This window comes from Nicotiana attenuata, chromosome 3, assembly GCF_001879085.1.
Source record: "Nicotiana attenuata strain UT chromosome 3, NIATTr2, whole genome shotgun sequence".
Classification (NCBI taxonomy): domain Eukaryota; kingdom Viridiplantae; phylum Streptophyta; class Magnoliopsida; order Solanales; family Solanaceae; genus Nicotiana; species Nicotiana attenuata.
Window position 1 is genome coordinate 18,577,013 of NC_031991.1, and position 12,300 is coordinate 18,589,312.

At 41.4% G+C, this 12,300-nt stretch overlaps 1 protein-coding gene across 2 annotated transcripts; it reads left to right on the forward strand.

The window, feature by feature from the left end:
* On the forward strand, positions 7,806-11,822 carry LOC109223368 (succinate dehydrogenase assembly factor 1, mitochondrial-like). Of its 2 annotated transcripts, XM_019387650.1 has the most exons (3): positions 7,806-7,944; positions 10,449-10,702; positions 10,782-11,822. In XM_019387650.1, the coding sequence occupies exon 3, from the start codon at positions 10,867-10,869 to the stop codon at positions 11,161-11,163; it is 297 nt and encodes a 98-aa protein (XP_019243195.1). In that variant the 5' UTR covers positions 7,806-7,944; positions 10,449-10,702; positions 10,782-10,866; the 3' UTR covers positions 11,164-11,822. The 2 variants fall into 2 exon arrangements, with proteins under 2 accessions (XP_019243195.1, XP_019243194.1); XM_019387649.1 differs by lacking the exon at positions 10,449-10,702 and having other exon boundaries at positions 7,807-7,944.

Genomic DNA, 12,300 nt, shown 5'->3' on the forward strand with positions numbered 1-12,300 from the left:
ATGAGCCCATTTTGATTATAAACTTGGGCCAAGTGATATAGAACGCAAAAATTATGAAATCACGCTGGGTAGACCTTTTCAGTACTCTCGTTTAAACTTTGAGCCCCGTAAGAAAAATCTTAAGAAAATAGCCTTTGGCTAGAATTTTGGGAAGCGCTTACGATTGCCATAAGTATTGATGTCATGGGCAGCTTTCCAGCCATGCCCCATGACCCTTTGGGCGCGCCCCGCGGCGTCCTAGAAAGCCTCCCAATGCCTAGCGCCACGGACGGCCCCGTGGTCTTGGCTGCGCCAAGTGACAAGCGCGTATCTGCCTCTATCGCCCTACCAATATCCCTCGCCAGCGCCCAGCCGCAACCAGATGCCAACAGCGCCACGCGCGCATACAGCACCGCGTGCGCAAACCGTGATGCCAAAGACAAGGTTGCTGGACTTGTTTCTACCTTGTAGAAAACTAAGTCCTTTTCATTGTAAATATAAAGTAGTTTTATTTCATGTACTTCCATTATGTTTGTCTAGCTTAGTTAGGTCTAGCCTTGTAACTTTGGTTTATTTTTTTTGCGCACTATTAGGGGGGATCAAGCAATCAAACTTTCTAGCAAGCAAATAATTCTCTGTACTGGTGTCTCTCTCCCTTGACACCGTGTTGCTTTTCTGTAATAGCTTTTATTAATGCAATCAAGCTTTCTTTCATTCTCAATTCTCATTTCTATTCTCTCAATTGCTCTTGACATTGGTTTTCCCGTACGGCACTGACAATCTCGTCTAGCGTACAGAGGGGACCTCAGTTGGCGGATAGTAATTGCACTGACATCAGTTGCTTAGCCTTACATCGCCCTTCCAAGAAATCTCGGAAAAGCGCCGCGTAATAGTTTGTATCAGAGCCTAGGCCCGACATCGAACGAGGAACAAATTTCGGCTGCCACAGAGGCAGCCGAAATTTTTGGCTAATTAGAGAGCCTCAAACAGGAGCGCGCCGAGAATTTAGCCCACAGGGCACAAGAGACATACAGGGTGACTGCCATGCAACAAATTATAAACAACTTGACAGGCCAGCTTAATGTTGTCAATGCTGCTTTACAAGGCCTGCTTCGAGGAGGCGGAAACCAAAACGGGGGTGCTGTGAACCTCGCCCCGTAACATAAAAACTGAAAATTCCTGAGCCAAAGCCATATAGTGGAGCTCGCAATGCCAAAGAAGTGGAAAACTTCATCTGCAACATCAAACAGTACTTCAATGACGTGGGGGCCTAGGAGATGCTAAGAAACTAGCAACTGCTGCCATGTATCTTTAGGGTGATGCTAAACTCTGGTGGCGGGTGAAGTACGAAGCCATCAGGGTCGGTGAAGATGCTCTCGAGACATGGGCAGAACTGAAGGCAGCCATACGCCTACAGTTCTTTCCCGAAAATGTTGAGTACAATGCAAAGAGAAAACTACAGGAGCTCCGCCAGACCAAATTAGTACGGGATTACGTGCGGGAATTCTCCGCACTCATGCTGAACATACATGACATGGGGGACAAAGATAAACTCTTCACCTTCTTGGAAGGGTTGAAACCTTATGCCCGTATGGAGCTGCAAAGACAAAGGGTAGATACCCTACCCAAGGCGATCCAAGCAGCGGAATGCCTTGGGGACTATCAAGTGGAAGCTCGGAAGGATAGGCCTCAACCGCCCGCCCGAGCGAGATACAAAGGGGCCAGCCTAGCAATGGTGGCCCTAGCAGAAGTGGAGGAGATCGGAGTGCCACCAAATCTAAGGCTCCCTCCTCAAATAGCATTAGTGTTGCGTCAAACAACAATGATCAGGGGAGAAAACCCCCTTCCGGATGCCATCATTGCGGCAAGACACATTGGAATAATGAATGTCCACATGCACAGATGAACGCCCATCAAGCTTTTGATGATGGGACTGATGACGACACAGACGATGCGGACCAGACCAACCCAGTAGGTGCCTTCAATGCAATTGTTGGATCTATTTCTGAGGCCTTAGCGGGAACTAGTGCTGGTATCCGCAAGAAGAAGGACCCCTGTCCAAGCACCAAGAAAGGGAAAAAGAAGGCAGATGAGAGGACTCCTCGTAAACAAGAGAGGACCTTAATGTTCGTCGAGATTAAGGTAAATGGCAAGCCCATTCGGGCGATGATAGACACGGGTGCTACCCACAACTACTTAGCCTCGACTCTGGTGGAACGCCTTGGTCTAGTTGTAGGAAAGGGCAGAGGTCGTGTCAAGGCTATCAACTCACCTCCTCAGCCAGTGGGTGGAATAGCCAAAGAGGTACCAGTGAAGCTTGGCCCTTATGAAGGAAAATTCAACCTACGTGGTGATCATAGATGACTTCGAGTTGATAGTTGGGTTGGAATTCCTGAGGCAAACTAAAACCATGCCCGTTCCGTATGCTAATATGTTACTGATGATGGGAGCAAATGGGGCCAAGCCCTGCATTATCCCGTGCATGCCCATGAAGATGGCCGCTGAGAACATCTTGGCCTTGCAGTTGAAGAAGGGGGTCAAAAGACATGAACCTACCTTCCTGGCCACCCTCTGCATTGAAGATATAGAACGCTCCTCGGGTCCCATTCCTGCACCCGTGAAGGAGTTGCTACTGGAGTTTGAAGACATCATGCCACAGGACATGTCAAAGCGACTCCCGCGTAGGCACACTGTGGACCATAAGACTAAGTTGGTTCCGGTTGCGAAGCCACCCGCCTGGGCGCCTTACAGAATGTCACAACCTGAACTGACCGAGCTTCAAAGACAGTTGAGGGAAATGCTAGACACAGTGATCATCGTGCCCTCCAAGTTCCCATACGGGTCCCCTGTGCTATTCCAAAAGAAACATGAAGGCAGCCTACGACTCTGTGTGGATTATCGGGCTCTAAACAAAATCACCGTGAAGAACAAGTACCCTATTTCACTAATGGCAGACTTGTTCGATAGACTGGGTGGTGTGACGGTGTTCACCAAGATAGACCCGAAGACAGGTTATTGTCAAGTTCGGATTGCAGAGGGTGATGAACACAAGCCAACCTGTGTGACAAGATATGGGTCGTACGACTTCCTGGTTATGCCGTTCGGCTTAACTAACGCCTCAGCCACATTTTGCACCCTGACGAACCAAGTCTTGCGAGAGTACAAATTCGTGGTGGTCTACTTGGATGACATTGTGGTATATAGCCAAACACTAGAAGAACACCTGGAGCACTTGCGGAAGGTCCTAACCTGATTGCGGGAGCATGGACTATATGCGAAGCTATCCAAGTGCTCCTTTGCTCAAAAGCATATTGACTTCCTCGGACATGTCATCGAAGAAAGGCGGATCAAGATGGACCAACAGAAGATTCAAGTTATCACAGATGGCTGCTGCCTAAGGATATCCACACCTTGAGGGCGTTCCTTGGCCTACGCAACTTCTATCGACGATTTGTGAAAAAATACTCCCTCATCGCAGTGCCATTGACAAAACTCCTCAAGAAGGTCACGCCCTGGGATTGGGGACCCAGGCGAGCGGAGGCCTTCAACGCATTGAAAGCGGCTATGTCTAGTGGCCCCGTCTTGGCCCTCCCTTATTTGGCCAAGCCATTCGAGGTACAAACAGATGCATCCGACTATGCCCTTGGTGGAGTCTTGCTACAAGAAGGGCATCCTGTAACATACGACAGCCGGAAGCTGAAGGATGCAGAGCGGCACTATGCCGCCCATGAGAAAGAATTATTGGTTGTCGTCCATTATTTACGCCTTTGGAAGCACTACCTGCTAGGGAACCCGTTCGTGGTCAAGACAGACAACACAATTGTTAGCCATTTCATGACCCAGCCGAAGTTGAATGGTCGACAGGCTAGGTGGCAGGAACTCCTAGCTGAATTCCACTTCAACCTGGAGTACCGAAGTGGGAAGACCAATCATGTTGCTGATGCACTCAGTCGGAAAGATGATCTATCATCGGTGTGCTTACTCGCCACCCTAAGGGGGAGAGAAGTAGCCACCACCATCAAAGACCAGATACATGATCTACTCATCAAGGATCCTACTGCACGGTATTTGGTTGATCTGGCAGGACAGGGCAAGACTCGCCAGTTTACATGGAAGATGGTTTTCTGAAAGTAAAAGGGAACCGACTTTATGTTCCTAAAGGAGGAGGTCTGCGAAGGACTCTTCTGGCAGAATGTCACGATACTCTGTGGGCCGGCCATCCCGGCGAAGAACGCACCATGGCATTACTTCGTCGTGCATATTATTGGCCTCAAATGGCCGATGACATCGCTCAGTATGTGAAGACTTGTCTAGTATGCCAGAAGGACAAGTCGGACCGCTTGACACAAGCAGGACTCTTGGAACCACTAGTTGTCCCAAAGAGGCCTTGGGAAAGTGTTTCTCTGGATTTCATCATCGGATTGCCCAAGGTCGGAGATCTCACAACTATCTTGGTTGTGGTGGATCGGTTTTCCAAGTATGCTACTTTTATAGCAGCCCCACAATACATCTCAACAGAGGATAACGCTCGACTCTTCTTCTCTCATGTCGTTAAATATTGGGACCTACCTAAAGACATCGTTAGTGGTAGCGACTCACGCTTCACTAGCAACTTTTGGACCCAACTCTTCAAGTGCCTCGGGTCAAAACTGAGTACAACTTAAATTTTCATCCGCAATCTGATGGCCAGACGGAGCGGTTCAATGGCATGCTGGAGGAATATTTCCACCACTTCTTAACCGAATAGCAGAAGAACTGGGTGAAGCTTCTGGATGCTGCTCAGCTGAGTTTTTGAATTCACAAAAGAGCTCTAGTACAAACAAAAATGCTTTTGAAATTGTTACCGGACAACAACCGCTACTCCTACACATCGTGAATGCACCAAACATGTCAAAATCTCCTCGAGCTGCTAGCTTCTCAAAAGAATGGAAGCAAAATTTGGAGATAGTGCGGAGCTATCTTGTCAAAGCCCAAAAGCGGATGAAGAGGCATGCTGATCAAAATCGTCGCTTTGTTGAATACCAAGTAGGAGACAAAGTGGTGGCCAAAATTCCAAAGCGATACTTGTTTGCAGGGGTCCACGACCCTCGCCTACTACAAAAATACATTGGACCCTTGTCCATTGAAAAGCACATTGGAAAAGTTGCATACCTGGTGGATACCCCAGCTTGGTAGAAAATCCATCCCGTCTTCCATGTCAGTCTTCTGAAACCTTTTCGGGAAGACATGGAGGATCCTTCATGGAGCCAACTCACAATACCAAGTATTCGAGGCCCCAATTCAACCGAGAAAAGGCGTGCTGAAGCTATTCTTGATAATCGAGTGATTCACGCCTCAAGGAAAGATCACCAAGAGTTCTTGGTGAAATGGCAGGGCTGTGATGTAGAGGAGAATACTTGGGAGAGGAGAACAAACTCAAAGCCTACAAGATCCTAATTGATGATTATCTTGCAAGTAAGGCCCCGAGGACGTCGCCAACTCAGGTGGGGGAGAATGTCATGGGCGGCTTTCCAGCCATGCCACATGACCCCTTGGGCGCGCCCCGTGGCGTCCTAGCAAGCCTCTTAACGCCTAGCGCCACAGACGACCCCGTGATCTTAGCTGCGCCAAGTGACAAACGCGCATGTGCCTCTGTCGCCCCACCGATATCCCTCGCCAGCGCCCAGCCGCAGGTAGATGCCAACAGCGCTGCGCACGTAGACATGCCGCGCGCATAGATCGTGATGCCAAAGACAAGGCTGACAACGGACCTGTGTTCTACCTTGTGGAAAACTAAATCCTTTTCATTGTAAATATAGAGTAGTTTTATTTCATGTACTTCCATTATGTTTCTCTAGCTTAGTTAGGTCTAGTCTTGTAACTTTGGTTTATTTTTTTAAGCACTATTAGGGGGATCAAGCAATCAAACTTTCTAGAAAGCAAATAATTCTCTGTACTGGTGTCTCTCCCCCTCGACACTGTGTTGCGTTTCTGTAATAACTTTCATTAATGCAACAAGCTTTCTTTCATTCTCAATTCTCATTTCTGTTCTCTCAATTGCTCTTGACATTGGTTTTCCCGTACGGCACTGACAATCTCGTCTAGCGTACGAAGGGGACCTCAGTTGGCGGATAGTAACTGCATGGACATCAATTGTTTAGCGCTACGTCGCTCTTCCAAGGAATCTTAGGAAGGTGCCGCTTAACAGTATTGGTGTTCCCTGGGAAAAACTGCTCTGATGGAGTCTTTTTTTCTTTTTTCACACACTGATGGGGCATTGAACTTGGATATTAATGCACTATCCATTCTGTTTGTTTCAAAATTTTTTGTACTTGATGACGTTAACTTATACAATTTGTTGTTCTATTTAAGAGTTTGATGACTAAAATTATTTAAGAGTTTCTACTTAAATTTTTAATATATTGTTACATATTAATCAAGAGTGTGAAACATTTAGAATTTTTGTTGAATTATATGGAAATGTTAATATATTATGCAATGTATTTCGTGTTTCAATGGGAAAATTTCACATAAGAACAAGCGGGCTTCCTACATTTTAATTTTGTAGCCCACATTTTAATTTACAACTAAGTAGCCCAAAAATAATAGGCTAAGATCCAACATCCAACTCCAATAGGTTCTTGAAATTATTATTTAATTTTTAAAAAAGATTGCTCAAGTTTTTAAGTTAATTTTCGAATCAGAAATTGTGACTCAAATATTAGTTCAACAAACCAATTCTATTTGGGTGGTGAAAATTGGATTTTTAACAAGGTTAAATATGTGGGTTTAAATTCCGAATTTAATTTTGTGCGAAATTTGGAGTGGGTGTTATTTGGACATGTTAGAAATAGTATAAGGATGTTGTATACAAAATTTGAAATCATTTAATGGAGATTTGGACTGGTTTTGAACAAGAATTGCAACTGAAAATCGTGGAAGAAGTTCCTCTACAGACGCTTGTATAAAGGTGTATAAAAGTGTATAATAGTGTATAAGGTGTGTTTATACACTCATATACACTATTATACAAGATTATACATAATTATACAAAGAACTGACTTCGTCTTCTTCCTTGCGTCTTTTATGAAATTTAACTAAAATCTTGCTCAAATCTACTCCAAATCACTTCAAATTTAAATTTTGAACTCCTTTTGATATTTTCAATCAATTGGAACAACATCCAATCCAAACAACTAACAAAATAAAAAAAAAATCCTATTTTCGAAAGCAAAGCTTTGAATGACCTTCAATGGTGGACTTCTACTATTCAATTTTCTTACATTGCAACCAGATGACACAGGGGGAGAAACAGAAAATACATGGCCCTTGAAGCATATGTAGAAAATGTGAGAAGAAGAGAGAGTGAAAACAATGGTTGTGAGAATACATATTTAATTCCATAGCTTTTAGAATAGTTGTAAGAACATAGATTTTGAATTTGCAAGTGTTTTCAAAATATGTAAAATATGGGCAGGTCGGGTAAAACTTAAAAATATGGGTCATTTTTTGTTATGGTGTGAAGTCGCGTGTATTTTCTTGTAATTCTTTCTTTATTGGAAATACTATTTTTATTTTTAAAAAATATTAGCATAAAGTCCATAGGCTTACGCTCAACTTATCATAGGTAAAATGACTCGTGCGCCACCTCCTCTAGAAAATCAAGTGATATTAACCAATTAAAATAATTACATCACTACATTAGCACTAAATTTTGATTCTTTGTTACAATTACCAAATACTTATTGTGATTATTGAATGAATTTATCACCAAAAGTTTATTAAATCATCTAAAATTTTAAACCAAACAGACTTCATTTCGTGGCTAAGCGTTAGTCACAAATTTTCTTCCCCTTTTTAGTTCTTATAAAAAATTAAAAGTAAATGCATGCATCCCTAGTTTCCCTTTTAGAACCAAAGAATAAGCTTTTTCGACTTCTTCTTCCATTTGCAGATTGAGTTGGGATCAAATTGTTCTCGTATACGGTAAGCTCTAAATTCTACACATCAAATCTATAAGGCTTCTCCATTTGATTTTCTTTCTGGGATTTTGTTTTTTCATTTCTTAATGCTGGAAATGTTTGTGACTGTAAAGGAGTTGAAGGATCGCCCCTTTTTTTCCCTCTTCTTTTCTTGGTAATTGTGCTGAAGGGTTTTTATAGAATGCAAAGGTTTTCTTCTGGGTGATGTTTAATCTCTTTTAATTGTCTTAGTTTGGGTTTTATATTTTGAAAGAGGAAGAATAAGCAGTGTTTTTTAATTTCAGTTTGAATCTTGTGAAAGAATTTAGCTCAACTAGATAAATGGAGAGACTAGCTCCAAAACTTGTTAATCGAAGCAATGAACAACTGTAAAATATTTTCTAAATAATTTTATGGAAAAATAGCTTCTAAGGGCCGGGTGAATTAGGTGCACCTCAATCCTCATGTGTTTGCACATTGTCGCAGACAAAACGTGGTATTCCAGTGGAGAGGAATAGAGTTGTGGGTCCATTACCCGCCGAGTTTTGAGCTGTGTACCACGTTCCTCGGATATTTCTGGGTTGTCAAAAAAAAAAAAAAAAATATAAGAGCTTCAGGGAGATTCCAAGTGGCGAACCATTAAACCATCTGAATTCATGGACTTCGCTATGAGTATAGGATATGTGTATGCATTCGATGTGTATATATTCGCCTTTTTAGTGTGTTTAGATGGCTTCATTATCCATGTCATGCCTATTTGGCATGGGTCTGTCAAAACAATCGAAGATCATGTGTGCAATATGTTTAGAAATTTATAGTTACATGAGACATACAACCTACTTTGCTTTTGACAGCCTTTAGGATCTTGTAAATTGTGCCTTTTCCCGTCATAGTTGATAGTCTGTTGATGGCGGAGCTGATAGTCTGTTGATGGATGAGTAGTGTTGTTATAATGTTTCTTGATACCTTGTAACTGTCTGATCCTCGCTAATACCACAATAAGACGGGCATTCATTTCAGAATTACCACAATAAGATGGGCAGTCTGCAGAAGGGGTGATAAACAGCTTTCATTGCATATCTGTATTAACTTCACGTAATCTGCTGGATATAGATTCTTAGTTATGGAAAGACCTCGGTACCTTATAGTCTAAAAGCAATGAGGACATTGTTAAAATGGCCAAATTGTCACTCTGACTCCTAATTTTTATTATGATGAGCCAGAAGCGTGTCTATTGGCAATTTCCTGCCCAAGAACCAATAAATCTTGAGAAGTCAACTTTCTCTTTTGATAAATCGAGAAGTCCACTTTTTCTTTCATAATATTGGAAGAAAATGTTCTGAGGCAAATAGTATAAGAGACGTATAGCACACACATAGGTAGACCTTGAATACCTTTGATCAGCTATATGTGGATGATAGAGGCCCTTTTATTATAGTACCCAAGAGCAAGTTAGGGACTAGGCACTTCTGGTTCTAAAAACTGAGGTTTAAATGTTAAATGTCGTTTACATGGTCTAACATGCTGTAGAAAGCATGTCTACGGTGGAAACAGGAAGAAGAAAGAAGAGCTGTTGAGTTCTTTCTAGACGTCATTGCCCGGACATAGGATACAAATTCTTGAAACTGAGATTTGCAAGGGTGAAAATCTGCTCAGCGCTTCTAGCTTCACTTCTACTTTAAAATGCATGGTCTCCTTTTTTCATAGATATATGCGGCTAAAAACTGAGTTGTTATGGTTTTAACATGAGATTTTAAACATGAGATTGTTGGTAACATTGTTTTAAACTGCCTAAAATATGCATAAAGAGCGAATCTAATGGCAGAGATGGGAAGAAGAAAAAGGAAGATGATTTAAGCTCTTTCCTGATGTAATTCGGAATATATAGGGAGAGAAGTCCTCACCAATTTCTTAACTATACTCCTGCTAAGTAGTCACATAAAACTGGAAAAGTACAACTGCCATATACTCAGAATAATTACTCTGCAGATAAATTGATTCTATCATCCTAGGTTTTACTTTTTCACTTATCAAGGTCTTACTAATGAAAAAAAGAAGAGCGAGTCTAATGGCAGAGATGGGAAGAAGAAAAAAGTGGAAGATTTAAGCTCTTTCTAGATGTAATTGGCCAAATATAGTGAGAACAGTTCTCACCAATATTTTAACTATACTCCTGCTAAATAGTCACATACAACTGAAAAAAGATAGACCTGACATATATTCAAATTAGTTTCTGTGCTGATAAAATGATTCTAACTCCCTGAGTTTTACTTTCTACTTTTCAAGGTCTGACTAATGATATATCCAACTGAATCTATTTTCAGTAGCTGTTCGGAAATGTCTTTAAGCTCTATTCTATAGTATGAATATGGAAAAGATCAGTTCAACCAAATGTCGGTTTTTATATCTCGAAGGGGGATAAGAGTGGGGGAAGACAATTCATTGTAACAAAGTTAGTTATAAAGGAAAAAGATTAACATTCTATTCTGTATTTGAGTACTTTGTTCATTCTTCTGTTTCCTTGGGCAGGTTACAGTTCATTTAGGCATAGCTGTGAATTTAGCATCTTTTTATCTGTCGGGGAAACATAACCACAGGAAGAATTTGATGTGTTCCAGTGATAAAGAAAAAGCTAGTGGATAAAATAGTTTACTTGGTAGATTTCAAGTAAGCATTTGGACAATATTTGGTTGAAGTTGAAAAAAAAAAGAGTATTTGAAGTTGAAGTTGAAAAAGAGTATGTGGAAGTTGTTTTGTATCCTTGTATATGAGTTCAAATCACGGTGGTGTTTCTTGCTCTTTTGTGTGTGTTTTTGAATCATGTTTGCCTTGTAATTGATTGTACAATCTCTTTTCTTTCAGTCCGTAGCAGAATTCCGAAACAGTGGCAACTTCCTTTCTTATGTACAATTGAAACTAGTATAAGATCATTCGCCCTGAAGGTGCAATGGGAGCCTCCAGTGGACCAAGGCTATCCGGGATGCAGAAGCAAGTGCTTGCTCTATATAGGGGATTCCTAAGAGCAGCACGCTCCAAGCCTGTTGAGGAGAGAAAGCAAATTGAGTCAATTGTATCAGCTGAGTTCCACAAAAATTCTAAGCAAGTTGACCGTAAGAACTTTATTTATATTGAATACTTACTTCGTCGTGGTAAGAAACAACTTGATCAGCTTAAAAGCCCTGATACTGTTGGATTGTCATCCTTGAGTGTTGATTCTTCACGAACTAGGAACTCATCCTCCTAGATTTTTCTTACAAAATCCACTCGTGTGTTCAACTTTACCGGAGTCGGTTGATTATATCATCTCTTTTGCTGGGATTAGCATCGGGCATTTGAATGCCAAATGTTATTTACAAACACATATACTGGGATTCAGAAACAATTTAACGACTGGCAAATGATCCTTTTTAGGGAAAGGAGACTGGCAGATGGTTTTGAAACCAAGAAAAGCCATCTTTGACTTGTCTAAATGATGCATTTTCTTTTGGCTCACTTCATTAAGGAGCATGATTATTCCTATAGAAGAGTTAATAGTTGGGAGCTTCTACAGCATTGATAAATTCATTTGCTTCCTGTTCCTGAAGTTTACATAAGCACTTGCATACAATTATCACAGTAGTTCAATATTTAGATGGCATTTACGTTTTGTGGGATAATACTGGATATGTTGTTGTTGTAGATGGCATTTACGTTTTCTTCAACAGAAATGCAAGTCAAGCTTGATACAAACAGTCAGTTCAAAAGTTGTTTAGAAAAATCATACAGAGTTTCCTTATGCTTGAATAGTAGTGGTTGTAGTAGCTGTTAATTCCATGATGTGTATATGCGCATCTAACTCTGAGATATTGATCATTCTAGTTACATTAGAAATATGAACATCACAATAGTGATTTCTTAGTAGTATGAATTCAACCTCTATCTCATGACAGGTATCTGCTCTCACTATGAAAGTGTTGTGATTCTGATCCGATTATCTTGGAAAGTAGCCGGATTGTGTGCATATCACGAAGGTCTAATACCACCACTGTTAGCTAGGGATGTTAACATGATGACTAGGCTACTAGCTTGTGGGTAGCGTTCAGCGTCATCGCTACTCTCTATGGGCAGGTGTACCAATTATAGGTGTTTTTCAATCTCAGCCATATAGCTGCTGCTACATACTATATCAAAACTAGTTTCTCTTTATAGGCTTTGCTCGTATTATTCCTTATAAATAATTGGAGAAATTTGCCAAGGTCTGTAGATGTGCAGTAGTCAAAACATGCAAACAAGCTTAACCTAATGACTGTAAATGCAGTAATATCTGTTCTGTGTACACTTAGCATGTTATGTGCTGCTCAGGCGTGTGCACTTCCCACGAGATCCTTTGTGGTTAGTGAGT

Excerpts from the sequence above, each read along its gene's own strand:
- LOC109223368 (XM_019387650.1), top strand. The coding sequence starts at position 10,867 with ATGGGAGCCTCCAGTGGACCAAGGCTATCCGGGATGCAGAAGCAAGTG.